This window comes from Oncorhynchus nerka, linkage group LG12 (assembly GCF_034236695.1).
Source record: "Oncorhynchus nerka isolate Pitt River linkage group LG12, Oner_Uvic_2.0, whole genome shotgun sequence".
Classification (NCBI taxonomy): Eukaryota; Metazoa; Chordata; class Actinopteri; order Salmoniformes; family Salmonidae; genus Oncorhynchus; species Oncorhynchus nerka.
In genome coordinates this window covers 90866762-90889292 of record NC_088407.1, presented here as the reverse complement: position 1 = coordinate 90889292, position 22531 = coordinate 90866762, and the positions used below count along the sequence as shown (strand labels likewise).

General features: G+C 41.5%; 1 protein-coding gene across 1 annotated transcript in view; it reads right to left on the bottom strand.

Moving 5' to 3' along the window:
- The window catches only part of LOC115123806 (osteoclast stimulatory transmembrane protein-like), a 60519-nt gene that overhangs the window by 18111 nt on the left and 19877 nt on the right, over positions 1-22531 (bottom strand). Inside the window, 2 exon segments of the mRNA XM_065025040.1 lie at positions 3284-3348; positions 3636-3678. Coding sequence (XP_064881112.1) covers positions 3284-3348; positions 3636-3678 — 108 coding nt within the window.

Here is a 22531-nt window from a genome sequence, read left to right as displayed (position 1 = left end):
GATGCCATCTATTTTGTGAAGTGCACCAGTCCCTCCTGCAGCAAAGCACAAACACAACATGATGCTGCCACCCCCGTGCTTCATGGTTGGGATGGTGTTCTTGACTTGCAAGCCTCCCCTTTTTCCTCCAAACATAACGATGGTCATTATGGCCAAACAGTTATATTTTTTCAGACCAGAGGACATTTCTCCAAGGTATGATCTTTGTCCCCATGTGCAGTTGCAAACCGTAGTCTGGCATCTTTATGGCGGTTTTGGAGCAGTGGCTTCTTCCTTGTTGAGCGGCCTTTCAGGTTATGTCGATATAGGACTTGTTTTACTGTGGATATAGATACTTTTGTACCTGTTTCCTCCAGCATCACCACAAGGTCCTTTGCTGTTGTTCTGGGATTGATTTGCACTTTTCGCACGAAAGTACGTTTATCTTTAGGAGACAGAACGCGTTTCCTTCCTGAGCAGTATGACGGCTGCATGGTCCCATGGTGTTTATACTTGCGTACTATTGTTTGTACAGATGAACGTGGTCCCTTCAGGCGTTTGGACATTGCTCCCAAAGATGAACCAGACCTGTGGAAATCTACAAAAAAGGTCTTGGCTGATTTCTTTCGATTTTCCAATGATGTCAAGCAAAGAGGCACTGAGTTTGAAGGTAGACCTTGAAATACATCCACAGGTACTACTCCAATTGACTCAAATTATTGAAATTAGCCCATCTGAAACTTCTAAAGCCATGACATCATTTTCTGGAATTTTCCAAGCTGTTTAAAGGCAGTCAACTTAGTGTATGTAAACTTCTGACCCACTGGAATTGTGATACAGTGAATTATAAGTGAAATAATCTGTCTGTAAACAACTATTGGGAAAATGACTTGTGTCATGCAGAAAGTAGATGTCCTAACCGACTTGCCGAAACTATAGTTTGTTAACAAGATCATTTGTGGAGTGGTTGAAAAACGAGTTTTAATAACTCGAACCTAAGTGTATGTAAACTTCCGACTTCAACTGTATTTAAGTCCTTGTTTTTGTTGGCACAAAACCTCCCCTTCATTTGTATTGGTTACCTTCAGACGAGTTCTGTGACACTTAGTTTTCCTGTTTCGTCACTATCTGAACAAATAATAACCCACTTTGACTGGCCGACCCAGTGGTCAAGAAGGAGCTGGCCCTGGAAGGTAAGGTGGCCCTGGAAGGTAAGGTGGCCCTGGAAGGTAAGGTGGCCCTGGAAGGTAAGGTGACCCTGGAAGGTAAGCTGGCCCTGGAAGGTAAGCTGGCCCTGGAAGGTAAGGTGGCCCTGGAAGGTAAGGTGGCCCTGGAAGGTAAGGTGGCCCTGGAAGGTAAGGTGGCCCTGGAAGGTAAGGTGACCCTGGAAGGTAAGCTGGCCCTGGAAGGTAAGCTGGCCCTGGAAGGTAAGGTGGCCCTGGAAGGTAAGCTGGCCCTGGAAGGTAAGTAGGCCCTGGAAGGTAAGCTGGCCCTGGAAGGTGAGGTGGCCCTGGAAGGTAAGTAGGCCCTGGAAGGTAAGGTGGCCCTGGAAGGTAAAGTGGCCTGGAAGGTAAGGTGGCCCTGGAAGGTAAGTAGGCCCTGGAAGGTAAGGTGGCCCTGGAAGGTAAGCTGGCCCTGGAAGGTAAAGTGGCCCTGGAAGGTAAGGTGGCCCTGGAAGGTAAGGTGGCCCTGGAAGGTAAGGTGGCCCTGGAAGGTAAGCTGGCCCTGGAAGGTAAGGTGGCCCTGGAAGGTAAGGTGGCCCTGGAAGGTAAGCTGGCCCTGGAAGGTAAGGTGGCCCTGGAAGGTAAGTAGGCCCTGGAAGGTAAGGTGGCCCTGGAAGGTAAGCTGGCCCTGGAAGGTAAGGTGGCCCTGGAAGGTAAGTAGGCCCTGGAAGGTAAAGTGGCCCTGGAAGGTAAGGTGGCCCTGGAAGGTAAGGTGGCCCTGGAAGGTAAGTAGGCCCTGGAAGGTAAGGTGGCCCTGGAAGGTAAGTAGGCCCTGGAAGGTAAGTAGGCCCTGGAAGGTAAGGTGGCCCTGGAAGGTAAGTAGGCCCTGGAAGGTAAGGTGGCCCTGGAAGGTAAGCTGGCCCTGGAAGGTAAGGTGGCCCTGGAAGGTAAGTAGGCCCTGGAAGGTAAGGTGGCCCTGGAAGGTAAGGTGGCCCTGGAAGGTAAGGTGACCCTGGAAAGTAAGGTGGCCCTGGAAGGTAAGGTGGCCCTGGAAGGTAAGGTGGCCCTGGAAGGTAAGTAGGCCCTGGAAGGTAAGGTGGCCCTGGAAGGTAAGGTGGCCCTGGAAGGTAAGGTGACCCTGGAAAGTAAGGTGGCCCTGGAAGGTAAGGTGGCCCTGGAAGGTAAGGTGGCCCTGGAAGGTAAGGTGGCCCTGGAAGGTAAGTAGGCCCTGGAAGGTAAGGTGGCCCTGGAAGGTAAGGTGGCCCTGGAAGGTAAGGTGACCCTGGAAAGTAAGGTGGCCCTGGAAGGTAAGCTGGCCCTGGAAGGTAAGGTGGCCCTGGAAGGTAAGTAGGCCCTGGAAGGTAAGGTGGCCCTGGAAGGTAAGCTGGCCCTGGAAGGTAAGGTGGCCCTGGAAGGTAAGGTGGCCCTGGAAGGTAAGGTAGGCCCTGGAAGGTAAGGTAGGCCCTGGAAGGTAAGGGTGGCCCTGGAAGGTAAGGTGGCTCCTTGGTCCAACCATGTACATTCAACACCTGGTTGCTCTTACTTCTCATTTGAATGCGTCAAATCAGGTTACACACAGTGAACTGGGCCTAAGACCCCTCGACCCCTCGACCCCTCGACCCCTCGACCCCAGATAAATAATATTAGCAGTCGGTTTTGAAAACAATTACATGAAACATATAAAATGGTAAATAATTAATACACTGACCTGGGTTCAAATACTATTTAAATTGTTTCCATTTCTTTCACATACATTTTAAATTAAGTAATCAGATATTTTCTACTTGAAAATAAAAGCAGTTGAATATTGGAATGTATTTGGGAAGTATTGGGATGTATTTGATAATACTCAAATACTCAGATTATTTTCAAATACAAAAATAAATACCCCCATGCATTTGAACCCAGGTCCTAGGAGTATTTAAAATAATGTATTTGGAAATATTTTCAAATTGTAGACGACTTCGAGGAAATTATTTGAAAATAATTTCAAGTATTTCCAATAAAAGTAGTTCATTTTGGCCACATTTATTTGATAATAATAAAAAATAAACAGAAAGCAGTTATTTCCATAACAAAAAATCAAAAACAAAAAGTGTAAAAAAGTGTAGTTGAACTGTGATTATTAACTCTGGACTCACAGGCATCCTGAGGCTCTCGGTGTGGACCGCTGGAGACAGCCTCCATGAGGTATGGACTTCAATGACTGGGATCAAATCAACAACAACATAATGGGTGAAATATTCACAAATTGGTACAATTTTATTTTTTTTTTAATTAAAAAAATAAACATGTACATGTAAATATTGAACGATGGTGTTTTCTGTTTTTTAAATAAAACATAATTGGTTCAGCCAATATAACATTTTAACAATTAGTTCTGCTATTATGTCTACAGATATTCATATCAATTCTAGTTTATAACCTACCTTCAGTTCTCTGGCACAGTACTGTGTTGAGTGTAGAATCTATGAATCATAGTTTATAACCTACCTTCAGTTCTCTGGCGCAGTACTGTGTTACGTGTAGAAATGCCCTTGGTAGTCCAACTCAAGAGACCGATTGATTTATGTACAGCCCTGAGGGGTTCCTGTTTTCTGGCCATGGGCAGGCTGAAACACTTACGTAATATGTTGATAAATACAGGGTCTGAAAAAACATTCATTTCTACTGTGTTGAAATGGAACTTCAGATGTCCTGTGTGTCAGACATTAACTGGTATGACTGTGTAATAAGGCAGTAGTAGAAAGCCAGCGCTCAGGCTAGAATGAAAGACTGCCGTAGAAAGCCAGTACGAGGGTTAGTGCTCAGGCTAGAATGAAAGGCGGCCGTAGAAAGCCAGTACGAGGGTTAGTGCTCAGGCTAGAATGAAAGGCGGCCGTAGAAAGCCAGTACGAGGGTTAGTGCTCAGGCTAGAATGAAAGGCGGCCGTAGAAAGCCAGTACGAGGGTTAGTGCTCAGGCTAGAATGAAAGGCGGCCGTAGAAAGCCAGTAGGAGGGTTAGCTCTCAGGCTAAAATGAAAGACGGCCGTAGAAAGCCTGTAGGAAGGTAAGCAGGCCCTGGAAGGTAAGGTGGCCCTGGAAGGTAAGGTGGCCCTGGAAGGTAAGATGGCCCTGGAAGGTAAGCTGGCCCTGGAAGGTAAGCTGGCCCTGGAAGGTAAGGTGGCCCTGGAAGGTAAGGTGGCCCTGGAAGGTAAGCTGGCCCTGGAAGGTAAGGTGGCCCTGGAAGGTAAGGTGGCCCTGGAAGGTAAGGTGGCCCTGGAAGGTAAGGTGGCCCTGGAAGGTAAGGTGGCCCTGAGATTTTGAGGGTTAGCTCTCAGGCTAAAATGAAAGACGGCCGTAGAAAGCCTGTACGAGGGTTAGCGCTCAGGCTAGAATGAAAGACGGCCGTAGAAAGCCTGTACGAGGGTTAGCGCTCAGGCTAGAATGAAAGGCGGCTGGTGCGTGGGAGAGAGCTCAAAAAGTACTCACACTCAAAACCATGACAAGAAATAACACAAAATGTTAAAGTGTAAGGGACTGCTGATGTGTGTGGACAACACTACAAGAAACATACAAAGTCCAATTCCTCATTAACCCCTTGGGGGAGTAGAGTTTTTAAGTGGAAGAGCCATCCGTACCATCTGGAGAAGGCACTCATCCGTACCATCTGGAGAAGGCACTCATCCGTACCATCTGGAGAAGGAACTCATCCGTACCATCTGGAAAAGGAACTCATCCGTGCCATCTGGAGAAGGAACTCATCCGTACCATCTGGAGAAGGAACTCATCCGTACCATCTGGAGAAGGAACTCATCCGTACCATCTGGAGAAGGCACTCATCCGTACCATCTGGAAAAGGAACTCATCCGTACCATCTGGAGAAGGAACTCATCCGTACCATCTGGAGAAGGAACTCATCCGTACCATCTGGAGAAGGAACTCATCCGTACCATCTGGAGAAGGAACTCATCCGTACCATCTGGAGAAGGCACTCATCTGTACCATCTGGAGAAGGAACTCATCCGTACCATCTGGAGAAGGAACTCATGTACCATCTGGAGAAGGCACTCATCCGTACCATCTGGAGAAGGAACTCATCCGTACCATCTGGAGAAGGAACTCATCCGTACCATCTGGAGAAGGAACTCATCCGTACCATCTGGAGAAGGAACTCATCCGTACCATCTGCGGTTTGAGAAAACATGGTCAATGACACAGAACTTAAGATCAGTCACAGTATGATTAGCCTCATGAAAGTGTCTGGTGATTTCAGGTCCTTTCTAGAGGATTGGCACTGTGATGCTCGTTGATGCGTAACCGTAGTTGTCTGTGTGTTTTGCAAGACAGTAGATGCACTACATTGTTAGAATCCACAGGCGATGAATCTATTGACGGTGTATTCTCTATTTGTGGGTGAAAGATCTGAATGTGTTGTTCTTTTCAATACTTGTACAGGCCGAAGGGGAATAATAAACCACAGGAGGCTGATCAACAACTGCAGGAAGTGTTTGGTCATTACTAAAGGTGGCACAACCAGTTATTGAGCTTAAGGGGCCAATTACTTTTTCACACAGGGGCATTGGGTGTTGCATAACTTTGTTTATAAAACGAAATAATTATCAAAATGTTGTGTTATTTGTTCCCTCAGGTTCCTTTCATCTAATGTTAGGTTTTGGGTGAAGATCTAGAAACATTCAGTGTTGGAAATATACAAAAACATAAAAATACTTGTTCACAGAACTGTCTATTACATTGGTGTATTATATAGGTGTATTCTATAGTGTATTCTATAGGTGTATTCTATAGGTATATTATATAATCTACTATATAGGTGTGTTATATAGTATATTATATAGTATATTATATAGTGTATTCTATAGTGTATTCTATAGTGTATTCTATAGTGTATTATATAGGTGTATTATATAGGTGTATTATATAATCTACTATATAGGTGTATTATGTAGTGTATTATATAGTATATTATATAGTGTATTCTATAGTGTATTCTATAGTGTATTATATAGGTGTATTATATAGGTGTATTATATAGGTGTATTATATAGGTGTATTATAGTGTATTATATATGTGTATTATATAGTATATTATATAGTGTATTCTATAGGTGTATTATATAGTGTGTTATATAGGTGTATTATATAGTGTGTTATATAGTGTATTATAAAGGTATATTATATAGTGTATTCTATAGTGTATTATATAGTGTATTCTATAGTGTATTATATAGGTGTATTATATAGGTGTATTATATAGGTGTATTATATAGGTGTATTATAGTGTATTATATATGTGTATTATATAGTGTATTCTATAGGTGTATTATATAGTGTGTTATATAGTGTATTATGTAGGTGTATTATATAGTGTATTCTATAGTGTATTATATAGGTGTATTCTATAGTGTATTCTATAGTGTATTATATAGGTGTATTATATAGTGTGTTATATAGTGTATTATAAAGGTATATTATATAGTGTATTCTATAGTGTATTATATAGTGTATTCTATAGTGTATTATATAGGTGTATTATATAGGTGTATTCTATAGGTGTATTATATAGGTGTATTATATAGGTGTATTATACAGTATATTATATAGTGTATTATATAGTGTATTATATAGTGTATTATATAGTGTATTATATAGTGTATTATATAGGTGTATTATATAGGTGTATTATATAGGTGTATTATACAGTATATTATATAGTGTATTCTATAGGTGTATTATATAGTGTGTTATATAGTGTATTATAAAGGTATATTATATAGTGTATTCTATAGTGTATTATATAGTGTATTCTATAGTGTATTATATAGGTGTATTATATAGGTGTATTATATAGGTGTATTATATAGTGTATTATATAGTGTATTATATAGGTGTATTCTATAGTGTATTATATAGTGTATTATATAGGTGTATTATATAGTGTATTATATAGGTGTATTATATAGTGTATTCTATAGTGTATTATATAGTGTATTATATAGGTGTATTCTATAGTGTATTATATAGGTGTATTATATAGGTGTATTATATAGGTGTATTATATAGTGTATTATATAGGTGTATTATATAGTGTATTATATAGGTGTATTCTATAGTGTATTATATAGGTGTATTATATAGGTGTATTATATAGTGTATTATATAGGTGTATTATATAGTGTATTATATAGGTGTATTCTATAGTGTATTATATAGGTGTATTATATAGTGTATTATATAGGTGTATTCTATAGTGTATTATATAGGTGTATTATATAGGTGTATTATATAGGTGTATTATATAGTGTATTATATAGGTGTATTATATAGTGTATTATATAGGTGTATTCTATAGTGTATTATATAGGTGTATTATATAGGTGTATTATAAAGGTATATTATATAGTGTAGTATATAGTGTATTATACAGGTGTATTCTATAGTGGAGTATATAGTGTATTCTATAGGTGTATTATATAGTGTGTTATATAGTGTATTCTATAGGTGTATTCTATAGTGTATTATACAGGTGTATTCTATAGTGTGTTATATAGTGTATTATATAGGTGTATTCTATAGTGTAGTATATAGTGTATTCTATAGGTGTATTATATAGTGTGTTATATAGTGTATTCTATAGGTGTATTCTATAGTGTAGTATATAGTGTATTCTATAGTGTATTGTATAGGTGTATTATATAGTGTATTCTATAGTGTATTGTATAGGTGTATTATATAGTGTGTTATATAGGTGTATTCTATAGGTATATTATATAGGTATATTATACAGGTGTATTCTATAGTGTGTTATATAGTGTATTATATAGGTGTATTCTATAGTGTAGTATATAGTGTATTCTATAGTGTATTGTATAGGTGTATTATATAGTGTGTTATATAGTGTATTATATAGGTGTATTATATAGTGGATAATGTAGGTGTATTATATAGTGTATTCTATAGTGTATTATATAGGTGTATTCTATAGTGTATTCTATAGTGTATTATATAGTGTATTCTATAGGTATATTATATAGTGTATTATACAGGTGTATTCTATAGTGTGTTATATAGTGTATTATATAGGTGTATTCTATAGTGTAGTATATAGTGTATTCTATAGTGTATTGTATAGGTGTATTATATAGTGTGTTATATAGTGTATTCTATAGGTGTATTCTATAGTTTAGTATATAGTGTATTCTATAGTGTATTGTATAGGTGTATTATATAGTGTGTTATATAGTGTATTCTATAGGTGTATTCTATAGTGTATTATATAGGTGTATTCTATAGGTATATTATATAGTGTATTCTATAGGTGTATTCTATAGTGTATTCTATAGTGTATTCTATAGTGTATTATATAGGTGTATTCTATAGTGTATTCTATAGTGTATTATATAGGTGTATTATATAGTGTGTTATATAGTGTATTATATAGGTGTATTCTATAGTGTATTCTATAGTGTATTATATAGGTGTATTCTATAGTGTATTCTATAGTGTATTATATAGGTGTATTATATAGTGTGTTATATAGTGTATTATATAGGTGTATTCTATAGTGTATTCTATAGTGTATTCTATAGTGTATTCTATAGGTGTATTATAGTCTATTATATAGGTGTATTCTATAGTGTATTCTATAGTGTATTATATAGTGTATTCTATAGGTGTATTATATAGTGTGTTATATAGTGTATTATATAGGTGTATTCTATAGTGTATTCTATAGTGTATTATATAGTTTATTCTATAGGTGTATTATATAGTGTGTTATATAGTGTATTATATAGGTGTATTCTATAGTGTATTCTATAGTGTATTATATAGGTGTATTATATAGTGTGTTATATAGTGTATTATATAGGTGTATTCTATAGTGTATTCTATAGTGTATTATATAGTGTATTCTATAGGTGTATTATAGTGTATTATATAGGTGTATTATATAGTGTATTCTATAGTGTATTATATAGTGTATTCTATAGGTGTATTATATAGTGTGTTATATAGTGTATTATAAAGGTATATTATATAGGTGTATTCTATAGTGTATTCTATAGTGTATTATATAGGTGTATTATATAGTGTGTTATATAGTGTATTATATAGGTGTATTCTATAGTGTATTCTATAGTGTATTATATAGTGTATTCTATAGGTGTATTATAGTGTATTATATAGGTGTATTCTATAGTGTATTCTATAGTGTATTATATAGTGTATTCTATAGGTGTATTATATAGTGTGTTATATAGTGTATTATATAGGTGTATTCTATAGTGTATTCTATAGTGTATTATATAGGTGTATTATATAGGTGTATTATATAGTGTATTATATAGGTGTATTATATAGTGTGTTATATAGTGTATTATATAGGTGTATTCTATAGTGTATTATATAGGTGTATTCTATAGTGTATTCTATAGTGTATTATATAGGTGTATTATATAGTGTGTTATATAGTGTATTATATAGGTGTATTCTATAGTGTGTTATATAGTGTATTATATAGGTGTATTCTATAGTGTATTATATAGTGTGTTATATAGTGTATTATATAGGTGTATTCTATAGTGTATTCTATAGTGTATTATATAGGTGTATTATATAGTGTGTTATATAGTGTATTATACAGTGTATTATATAGTGGATAATGTAGGTGTATTCTATAGGTGTATTATAGTGTATTATATAGGTGTATTCTATAGTGTATTCTATAGTGTATTATATAGTGTATTATATAGGTGTATTATATAGTGTATTCTATAGGTGTATTATATAGTGTATTCTATAGTGTATTATAAAGGTATATTATATAGTGTGTTATATAGTGTATTATATAGTGTATTCTATAGGTGTATTATAGTGTATTATATAGGTGTATTCTATAGTGTATTCTATAGTGTATTATATAGTGTATTATATAGGTGTATTATATAGTGTATTATATAGGTGTATTCTATAGTGTATTCTATAGTGTATTATATAGGTGTATTATATAGGTATATTATATAGTGTGTTATATAGTGTATTATATAGTGTATTATATAGTGTATTATATAGGTGTATTATATAGTGGATAATGTAGGTGTATTATAAAGGTGTATTACATAGTGTGCTATATAGGTTTGTTATATAGGTGTATTATATATTGTATTATATTGTGTGCTATATAGGTTAATTATATAGAGTATTATACAGGTGTTTTATAGTGTATTATATAGATGTATTGTATAGTGTATTATATAGGTGTATTACAGAGTGTATTATCTAGTGTATTATATAGTGTGCTATATAGGTTAATGATATTATATAGGTGTATTATATAGGTGTATTAAATAGTGTATTATATAGTGTATTATATAGGTGTATTATATATATATATATATTATATATTATATAGGTGTATTATATATATATAGCAGCAACAACAGCGGCCAGCATCACAGGACTCCTGGACATGGGAGGAGATACTGAACGGAGAGGGACCCTGGGCACAGGCTGGGGAATATCGCCGCCCCAAAGCAGAGCTGGAGGCAGCGAAAGCTGAGCGGCGGCGATATGAGGAGGCAGCACGGCAGCGGGACAGGTACGAGAGGCAGCCCCCAAAATGTTTTGGGGGGGAGGCACACGAGGGGTGGGGGCACACAAGGGGTGGGGCTAAGCCAGGTAGCAGACCTGAGCTCACTCCTCGTGCTTATGATAAGCAGCGCGTTACTGGTCAGGCACCGTGTTATGCGGTTAAGCGCACGGTGTCGCCAGTACGTGCCCATAGCCCGGTGCGCTATAGGGCAGCCCCCCGAGAGCGTCATGCGAGTGTGGGCATCCAGCCAGGGCGTATGGTGCCTGCTCAGCGTGTCTGGTCGCCGGTACGCCGTTTCAGGCCAGGGTATCCGGCGCCGGCTCTGCGTGCTGTGTCTCCGGGGCGCTGGGAGGGTGCAGTGCGTCCTATGCCTGCGCTCCACTCGTGCCGGGCAAATGTGGGAGTGGATCCTAAGGGAGAGGTGCGTGTAGTAGGCACTAGATCTCCCGTGCTTACCCACAGCCCGGTTCAACCTGTGCCTGCACTCTGGAGGGTCCGGGCTAGAGTAGTTATCCAGCCTGGGGAAGTGGTGCCATGGCTGCGCACCAGAGCTCCAGTGCTCCCCCACAGCCTGGTCCTTCAGGTGCCTCCTCCTAACACCAAGCCTCCTGGAGGTCTCCCTGTCTCCTCCCTACAGGTGCTCCCGCCTGTCCGGCGCTGCCGGAGCTACCCGTCTGCCCAGCGCCATCAGAGTCGCCAGTCTGCCCAGCGCCGCCAGTGCCGCCAGTCTGCAAGGAGCCGCCAGTGCCGCCAGTCTGCAAGGAGCCGCCAGTCTGCAAGGAGCTGCCAGTGCCGCCAGTCTGCAAGGAGCCGCCAGTGCCGCCAGTCTGCAAGGAGCCGCCAGTGCCGCCAGTCTGCAAGGAGCCGCCAGTGCCGCTAGTCAGCCAGGAGTCGCCAGTCAGCCAGGAGCTGCCAAGAGCCGCCAGAGCCGCCAGTCAGCCAGGATCCGCCAGTCAGCCAGGATCCGCCAGAGCCGCCAGTCAGCCAGGATCTGCCAGAGTCGTCAGCCAGTACGGAGCTGCCCCTCTGTCCCGAGCTGCCCCTCTGTCCCGAGCTGCCCCTCTGTCCAGTGGGTTAATTTAGAAGGGTCGCCGTAGTTAGGAGGCCACGGAAGCGGACAATGAGGGGGACTGGGGTCCAATGGTGAAGTGGGGTCCACATCCCGCGCCAGAGCCGCCACCGCGGACAGATGCCCACCCAGACCCTCCCCTATAGGTTAAGGTTTTGCGGCCGGAGTCCGCACCTTTGGGGGGGGGGGGGGTACTGTCACGTTCTGACCTTTATTACCTTTGTTTTGTCTTTATTTAGTGTTGGTCAGGGCGTGAGTTGGGGTGGGCAGTCTGTTTGTTTTTCTATGATTTGGGGATTTCTATGTTTCGGCCTAGTATGGTTCTCAATCAGAGGCAGGTGTCATTAGTTGTCTCTGATTGAGAATCATACTTAGGTAGCCTGGGTTTCACTGTGAGTTTGTGGGTGTTTGTTTCTGTGTCTGTTGTTCACGGTACTGTTTTGGGTTTCGTTCATTCCACGTTTATTGTTTTTTTGTATTCAGTTGTTCATGTTGAGTATTTCTTATTAAAAGAACCATGGACACTTACCACGCCGCATATTGGTCCTCCGATCCTTCTCGCCTGTCCTCTTCGGAAGAAGAGGAGGAAATCCCTTACAGCCAGAGGATGTGAGTGTGTATTGTGGCAAAGTGGCCTTCTATGCACAGCCCTGGTACCCCATGGCAATGGCCCTGCTACAAGATGGGACTCCAACGAATCTAGGAGACACTAGTGTAATGTTGAGAGCCATGCAGGAAGTATATTTAGGATATATTTTAAGTCAACAGGGCAGAAAAAAAGATGAAGGTAGAAAAGGAGTGATTTTATAAGCATTAAATTTAATTATGAAAATAAATATGTTGCAGTTCTTAGGGATAATAAAGTACTGTAGGTAATGGATCACATACCACGCAACATATATAAAATTATTGATTAGACTGAGTTAAGATTAACCCAGGTTATTGTTAGATAAAATACAGTGGACTCCCGAAAGAGAGATTTCATTAGTACAAAAAACATATGCTATGTTTAGCAGCGTTTTGGCCTTATCTAATCATTTGAAGGTTTGTCTTCAAATAGTAGAAAGATGACAAGAATATATGGCATCTGTTGTGAACCAGGATCATTGAGAGTATCGGGTTAATTAAGTTGAACTATATAATTCTCTTATAGGTTACTACATAGAAATGTTGAGTTCTATAAAATGCATTAGTGTAAACAGGGAGACAGTGAGACAGTCAGTCAATATTTGGAAACAGAGACCATATCTGGTACTGTCAGTATTAGCTGCGGCAACAGGAAGCAGATGCGGAAGCGAAAAAGGCCGGTTTTGAATAGCCAGACACAAAAGTAGCCTTAACCAAGTTGAATACTGCAGGCAGGAAACTGAATCTGACAAAAAGACAGATAGGCAGGAAGGAAGTCAGCTTTCTCGGATTCACAATTAGCGACGGAATAACTGCGAGTGAAGGATACCTAGAAAAAGTGCAGAGAATGGAGAAGCTACAAACAGTGAATGAAATGCAGAAATGCCTAGGTAAACTAGGGTATATTAGAAACCACATACCGGGCTATAGCAGAGCAGCTAAGCATTGCTATAAAGGCATTACTAGATGAAATGACCAACTAGAGCTGTCACATAAGCAATATGGGAAAGAGCCCATAATTTGAACAGAAAAAATGACTGAATCATGGATAAAGTTTTTTTTTAAAGATGGCAGCTGTAGCCCAGACTAAATGAGCCAAGAAACCCCGATCTGCCCCTATGGATATTTGTAAAATTAGAAGGGGAGGACATAGATAGGGACGGGTTCATATGGGTGGCCAATGAAGGATCGGAGAGAACTGTGAAGTGCTACAGTAAACACTTAAAGGGACCAGTGATTATTTTATTTTTATTTTTATTTATTTTTTATTTATCCGTTATTTTACCAGGTAAGTTGACTGAGAACACGTTCTCATTTGCAACAACGACCTGGGGAATAGTTACAGGGGAGAGGAGGGGGATGAATGAGCCAATTGTAAACTGGGGATTATTAGGTGACCGTGATGGTTTGAGGGCCAGATTGGGAATTTAGCCAGGACACCAGGGTTAACACCCCTACTATTATGATAAATGCCATGGGATCTTTAATGACCTCAGAGAGTCAGGACACCTGTTTCACGTCCCATCCGAAAGACGGCACCCTACACAGGGCAGTGTCCCCAATCACTGCCCTGGGGCATTGGGATATTTTTTAGACCAGAGGAAAGAGTGCCTCCTACTGGCCCTCCAACACCACTTCCAGCAGCATCTGGTCTCCCATCCAAGGACTGACCAGGACCAACCCTGCTTAGCTTCAGAAGCAAGCCAGCAGTGGTATGCAGGGTATATACGCCTGAAGGAGCCAAGATGGCCCTATTAGAAATATATTGGAACAAGATAGTATCACTGACTCAGGGTCAACAAATGATAATAAAAGACCAGGAGCTAAACAGGCTATGGGCAGACAACCACATGAAGAAAATGCTAGAGGTGACAACCACCACCTGGGACAAATGGAAAAATGTAGTAGGAACCAAGGGAGTACTGTTTTTTAGCAGACAAAGGTTGAGAACAAGAAGATGAACCTCCTAAAGCAAGGCAAAGGAAGCATAAAACACCAAAAGAAAAACCCAGTGTTTACGGATGGAAGCGAGAAGTCAGAAGAAAAAAACAGATGGGGCTTTATAGTGAAACATAAAGCTACAGGAAATACTCTGACCAAACAGAGTCGAACAATAACAGGGACAGCCCAAAAGGCAGAGGTAATGGCAGTGCTGGAGGCACTTTTACACTGTATAGGGTCTAACCTGAAAAGGATAGAAATAGTGACCGACAGTGATTACTGTGCGCGAGCTATGGCCTCAGATAAAAAGATTTGGCAGAATAACGGGTACAGAGGTACCAAAAATAAGGGTGAGTGGAGGAAAATCCATGAGTTAATGGATCAAATGGACATAGTGGTAAGTCATTAAAAGGCTCACACTGCCAAGTCAGTAAGTGCAGAAGCAGACTTTAACCAACTAGGCAATAAATAGGTAGATTAACTAGTTCAAATGGGAAGAATAGTTCTCTATAAAACGAGAAACAGACAAACTGAGAGCACTCCATGAGGATTGGGGCCACTTGGGGGTCCCGAATATTCATGAAAAGGCTAACAAACGAGGGCATTTTCTATACTAGAGAAGAAGTACTAGAAATATGCAAGAAATGCATCATATGCCAAGAACAAAAGGTTAGTAACCTAGGCAGGATAGCAGGTCAACACATTAAATGCAACACACCATGGAAGCAGATATCATTAGATACTATGGGTCCTATGAAGGTGGCCACCTCCTTAGGGCACAGGTACGCTATAGTAGCGGTGTGTATGGCTACAGGATACTCAATAGTGCTCACATCAAATTCATCCAATGCGGTGCCAGTGTTGCAAATGCTTAACCTTCGAACCCTTTTGCTCTAGGTCCTTTCCCATCCATTAGAACCGATAATGGAAGACAGTATAAGAATAAGAAGGTGGAGGAGTGGTGTGTGGACCATGGGGTCGCACACATATACTCCCCCCCTTACACCCCACAGGCCAATGGCTGTGCCGAGAGGACCATAGGGAAATTAAAGACGACCCTAGGGTTATGGAAGGCAGAGAAAGATTGGGGACCTAAGTTGGCACAGGCCTGTGTAGAAATGAACTTAACTCCAACAGACACAGGGCCTAGCCCAAGAGAATTGATGGGACTACCCAACATCAGCACAGTGGTGGAAATAGCTAATGCGCAGCCTCCCCCTCTACCTTGTGTGTTACAGGTGGGAGACTGGATTAGGATGAAGACCAGGACCTGACACGGGGAATAGAGTCCCAACAAAACCAAAAACTAAACAAACACGGAAAAAGACGCCAGGTAATAAAAATAATTTTGCACGCCCAATTTTTCAGTTTTTGAAATGTTAAAAAAGTTTGAAATATCCAATAAATGTCGTTCCACTTCATGATGTGTCCCACTTGTTGTTGATTCTTCACTAAAGAATAAAGTTTTATATCTTTATGTTTGAAAGCTGAAATGTGGCAAAAGGTCGCAAAGTTCAAGGGGGCCGAATACTTTCGCAAGGCACTGTAATTGCCGTGATCAGTGCAAACACGATCAAAGTAGACGGTGATATAACGGTAGACGTTGCACAACTTAAAAAGGTATGTCCACCAGAGTAGTTTATCCAGAGTGGCTGCACATGTTGACCTGCAGGTCAGGAATACAGGTGAGACGCTCGGATGACGCAGTATGGATAACCACTCATCTAAGAGACGAACAACTGGCGAAAGCAGGAGTGGTAGTTCGGGGGAATACCAGGGCTGTGTGGCACGAAAGCAGGTGCACAGATCCAGGACAGAAAGGTTATATGAACATAGCCCCATGTGAGGTATGCGGAGAACCCACAGGGGAGGTGCAGTATGAAGGCCCGGCCAAGATGAGCACAAGGCAGATAGCCACAGGAAGTGACTGTGGTAAGAAAGGTGGTAGGCAAAGAGTAGGAAGGGTTCTCTGGTGCAAGAGATGTGATAGGGACGTATTTCCAAACTGCATGGTAGGAGTACAGGAAGTGACATCAGAGAGATGTGATAGGGACGTATTTCCAAACTGCATGGTAGGAGTACAGGAAGTGACATCAGGATGGGAGCCGAAGCAGTGCACATGTGTATGGACACACAGAAGTGTGTTGGTCCAGAAGAATTGTGTGTAGTGCAGACCTCAGAAACTGAGAGGGGGGAATGACCTGTTAAGAGGTAGCCTACTCACTCCAGTGAGAAGGGAGGAAGGCCTATGGCCTGTAGAAGCAGGGCCCTTCAGATTGGCTGGAGGAATAAGTACCTACAAAAATTGTGAACAGTGGCCGGAGGAAAGGAAAGGTGACCCAGTCCCAGTGACAGGATATGGCACACAACCAGGAGAACCAGAATGTTGGATGAGGGTAGACGGGAAATGTTCCCTATGGAACCCTAGGACTTACCTAAGTCAGATGTTGACAAACAGACGTGACTGGGAACAAGATGATGAATATGAATTAGACAATAACCATGAGAGAAACGACCACCATGGGCTAATGAGAAGATGCTGGTGGGAAGGAACATGTAAGCCAGTGAGAGAACATCACTGGGGCAGGTTAATGAGGAAAGAGAGGACACTGTGCTGTGTCTCCAAGCCAGTGAGAGAACATCACTGGGGCAGGTTAATGAGGAACGAGAAGACACTGTGCTGTGTCTCCAAACCAGTGAGAGAACATCACTGGGGCAGGTTAATGAGGAAAGAGAGGACACTGTGCTGTGTCTCCAAGCCAGTGAGAGAACATCACTGGGGCAGGTTAATGAGGAACGAGAAGACACTGTGCTGTGTCTCCAAGCCAGTGAGAGAACATCACTGGGGCAGGTTAATGAGGAAAGAGAAGACACTGTGCTGTGTCTCCAAGCCAGTGAGAGAACATCACTGGGGCAGGTTAATGAGGAACGAGAAGACACTGTGCTGTGTCTCCAAGCCAGTGAGAGAACATCACTGGGGCAGGTTAATGAGGAAAGAGAGGACACTGTGCTGTGTCTCCAAGCCAGTGAGAGAACATCACTGGGGCAGGTTAATGAGGAACGAGAAGACACTGTGCTGTGTCTCCAAGCCAGTGAGAGAACATCACTGGGGCAGGTTAATGAGGAACGAGAAGACACTGTGCTGTGTCTCCAAGCCAGTGAGAGAACATCACTGGGGCAGGTTAATGAGGAACGAGAAGACACTGTGCTGTGTCTCCAAGCCAGTGAGAGAACATCACTGGGGCAGGTTAATGAGGAACGAGAAGACACTGTGCTGTGTCTCCAAGCCAGTGAGAGAACATCACTGGGGCAGGTTAATGAGGAAAGAGAAGACAATGTGCTGTGTCTCCAAGCTTATGGCCTTAGAGGATACAGAACCCGTCAGGGGTGACAAAAGAGAAAGGCACATGGTGAAATTGGGCTGGTAAATATACATTGCCCAGGACCCCAAAACCAAATTGGACTGTGTATACTCATGCCACATGTTGGTGGACAGGAAAGCAGCTCCTGGAGAGGGAAGAGGTAGACATGAAGCTGCTCCACCTGATCCATAAGGAAATATGAGAAGGTTGATTAACCTAATAAAAAGAAAACTAACCTCAGACACACAAGACCCTGGAGAGGGAACATCTAGACAAAGGGACACAGGCCATACTAGGTCCGCCATTTGTAAAAAAAAAAAAAAAAAAAAAATAAGAAAGAAAACAAAACTAACTAGAATGTCTCCCTCTGTTTCCACAGGGAAATGAGGCTGGGAGAATATAGAACCAGGCATAGGGAATGCAAGGTGGGATGGTGCTGGTGGGTAAGTATCCTTTCCACCATAATATTAGCCATAATAATAGGACTAAACCTAGGGATAGTGTATGAAAAACAAGAGAGAGAATTAGTACAGGGACTAGAGATACTCCAAGAAAAATGTGCCAACTCTATACCAACCTATAGAGCATTTTACAAAGAGATGGGGCACACCAGTACGTACAATGCACCATAACAAATGACTCACTGTGTCCAGGACACCCTTCAGTCAAGTTAAAACAGAGATATAATATTACATTTACATTTAAGTCATTTAGCAGACGCTCTTATCCAGAGCGACTTACAAATTGGTGCTTTCACCTTATGACATCCAGTGGAACAGCCACTTTACAATAGTGCATCTAGGTCTTTTAAGGGGGGGGGGGGGGGGGGGGTGAGAAGGATTACTTTATCCTATCCTAGGTATTCCTTAAAGAGGTGGGGTGACCTGGGATCATAATGATACCATAGTGGTGTTGTGGAAATTAGTGACCAGTAACACACTCCAAGGGTATATAGTAAATATAACTAAAGGACCAGTACTGGTTAATCAGACTAATATATGAATTCATATAAAGGTGGCCAGTGGAGGGGACAGCTGGGTGATGCAGAGAATATAACGGAGATCAAATGTATCTATGATCAAAGTACGACCAGTTCACCTTGGGAAAGGGTTGAGTGCCACAGTTTAACGACTGCTTTCAACACCTCGGCCTGGCCTAGGAGGACGAAACCAAGGCGTTGGCCTCGGATGAGCAAAAATAGCATGACCACGAGGCATCTGCAAGTGCAGCAATAACGACACCCCGTGAACCAGTCGGAAACAATACTAGCACCCTAGAGCGAGCTAAAAGGGAAGTGGCCTCCCCCCGACCACACTGGCGTGCGACAAAACAGAAATTAACCTAACACACACAGAGGGCCCAAGATAGGGATCAAGGAGGCTTAAATATATTATGTCTGAAAGGGAATAGCTCCAGGTACCGAGTAAGGCGCAGCACGCAGAGGCGAATTACAGGACCAAGTCCTGAAGCTAAATGGTTGAATGATATAGTGTTATACCTAAACCCTGGAAAGTCCTCCTCCTAATAGAATACTGGGAGGAAGGAAGGAAGGGTATTATTTTACCGTATGCAAAAAATAGGACCTATAAGTATCCAGGATTTACTAGTGGCCCATTAGATAGAGTCCACCGGATGGAATATGGAGTGTGGGGACATGACATTCCCCACTCCGCCAGGCCAGGAGAAAAACCAATAAAGTATTCCACCTCAGGATGGGTATGCCTTACGACACAGAATAATACAAACCCAGGGTTGGCCTATCCCAGGTCAACCCCATGGACAGCACTAGACCTTAGGAGCTGGAAAGAGAATTATCAACAGAGCCTTGAGATGACCCAAAGAATGTGTGCTAATTATCAACAGAGCCTTGAGATGGCCCAAAGAATGTGTGCTAATTATCAACAGAGCCTTGAGATGACCCAAAGAATGTGTGCTAATTATCAACAGAGCCTTGAGATGGCCCAAAGAATGTGTGCTAATTATCAACAGAGCCTTGAGATGGCCCAAAGAATGTGTGCTAATTATCAACAGAGCCTTGAGATGACCCAAATAATGTGTGCTAATTATCAACAGAGCCTTGAGATGGCCCAAAGAATGTGTGCTAATTATCAACAGAGCCTTGAGATGACCTAAATAATGTGTGCTAATTATCAACAGAGCCTTGAGATGGCCCAAAGAATGTGTGCTAATTATCAACAGAGCCTTGAGATGGCCCAAAGAATGTGTGCTAATTATCAACAGAGCCTTGAGATGGCCCAAAGAATGTGTGCTAATTATCAACAGAGCCTTGAGATGGCCCAAAGAATGTGTAATTATCAACAGAGCCTTGAGATGACCCAAAGAATGTGTGCTAATTATCAACAGAGCCTTGAGATGGCCCAAAGAATGTGTGCTAATTATCAACAGAGCCTTGAGATGGCCCAAAGAATGTGTGCTAATTATCAACAGAGCCTTGAGATGGCCCAAAGAATGTGTGCTAATTATCAACAGAGCCTTGAGATGGCCCAAAGAATGTGTGCTAATTATCAACAGAGCCTTGAGATGGCCCAAAGAATGTGTGCTAATTATCAACAGAGCCTTGAGATGGCCCAAAGAATGTGTGCTAATTATCAACAGAGCCTTGAGATGGCCCAAAGAATGTGTGCTAATTATCAACAGAGCATTGAGATGACCCAAATAATGTGTGTTAATTATCAACAGAGCCTTGAGATGACCCAAAGAATGTGTGCTAATTATCAACAGAGCCTTGAGATGGCCCAAAGAATGTGTGCTAATTATCAATAGAGCCTTGAGATGACCCAAAGAATGTGTGCTAATTATCAACAGAGCCTTGAGATGGCCCAAAGAATGTGTGCTAATTATCAACAGAGCCTTGAGATGGCCCCAAAGAATGTGTGCTAATTATCAACAGAGCCTTGAGATGGCCCAAAGAATGTGTGCTAATTATCAACAGAGCCTTGAGATGACCCAAATAATGTGTGCTAATTATCAACAGAGCCTTGAGATGGCCCAAAGAATGTGTGCTAATTATCAACAGAGCCTTGAGATGGCCCAAAGAATGTGTGGTAATTATCAACAGAGCCTTGAGATGGCCCAAAGAATGTGTGCTAATTATCAACAGAGCCTTGAGATGGCCCAAAGAATGTGTGGTAATTATCAACAGAGCCTTGAGATGGCCCAAAGAATGTGTGCTAATTATCAACAGAGCCTTGAGATGGCCCAAAGAATGTGTGCTAATTATCAACAGAGCCTTGAGATGGCCCAAAGAATGTGTGCTAATTATCAACAGAGCCTTGAGATGGCCCAAAGAATGTGTGCTAATTATCAACAGAGCCTTGAGATGGCCCAAAGAATGTGTGCTAATTATCAACAGAGCCTTGAGATGGCCCAAAGAATGTGTGCTAATTATCAACAGAGCCTTGAGATGACCTAAATAATGTGTGCTAATTATCAACAGAGCCTTGAGATGGCCCAAAGAATGTGTGCTAATTATCAACAGAGCCTTGAGATGGCCCAAAGAATGTGTGCTTAATTATCAACAGAGCATTGAGATGACCCAAAGAATGTGTGCTAATTATCAACAGAGCCTTGAGATGACCCAAAGGAATGTGTGCTAATTATCAACAGAGCCTTGAGATGGCCCAAAGAATGTGTGCTAATTATCAACAGAGCCTTGAGATGGCCCAAAGAATGTGTGCTAATTATCAACAGAGCCTTGAGATGACCCAAAGAATGTGTGCTAATTATCAACAGAGCCTTGAGATGGCCCAAAGAATGTGTGCTAATTATCAACAGAGCCTTGAGATGGCCCAAAGAATGTGTGGTAATTATCAACAGAGCCTTGAGATGGCCCAAAGAATGTGTGGTAATTATCAACAGAGCCTTGAGATGGCCCAAAGAATGTGTGCTAATTATCAATAGAGCCTTGAGATGGCCCAAAGAATGTGTGCTAATTATCAATAGAGCCTTGAGATGACCCAAAGAATGTGTGCTAATTATCAACAGAGCCTTGAGATGGCCCAAAGAATGTGTGCTAATTATCAACAGAGCCTTGAGATGGCCCAAAGAATGTGTGCTAATTATCAACAGAGCCTTGAGATGGCCCAAAGAATGTGTGGTAATTATCAACAGAGCCTTGAGATGGCCAAAATAATGTGTGCTAATTATCAACAGAGCCTTGAGATGGCCCAAAGAATGTGTGCTAATTATCAACAGAGCCTTGAGATGGCACAAAGAATGTGTGGTAATTATCAACAGAGCCTTGAGATGGCCCAAAGAATGTGTGCTAATTATCAACAGAGCCTTGAGATGGCCCAAAGAATGTGTGCTAATTATCAACAGAGCCTTGAGATGGCCCAAAGAATGTGTGCTAATTATCAACAGAGCCTTGAGATGGCCCAAAGAATGTGTGCTAATTATCAACAGAGCCTTGAGATGGCCCAAAGAATGTGTGCTAATTATCAACAGAGCCTTGAGATGGCCCAAAGAATGTGTGGTAATTATCAGCAGAGCCTTGAGATGGCCCAAAGAATGTGTGCTAATTATCAATAGAGCCTTGAGATGGCCCAAAGAATGTGTGCTAATTATCAACAGAGCCTTGAGATGGCCCAAAGAATGTGTGCTAATTATCAACAGAGCCTTGAGATGGCCCAAAGAATGTGTGCTAATTATCAACAGAGCCTTGAGATGGCCCAAAGAATGTGTGCTAATTATCAACAGAGCCTTGAGATGGCCCAAAGAATGTGTGCTAATTATCAACAGAGCCTTGAGATGGCCCAAAGAATGTGTGGTAATTATC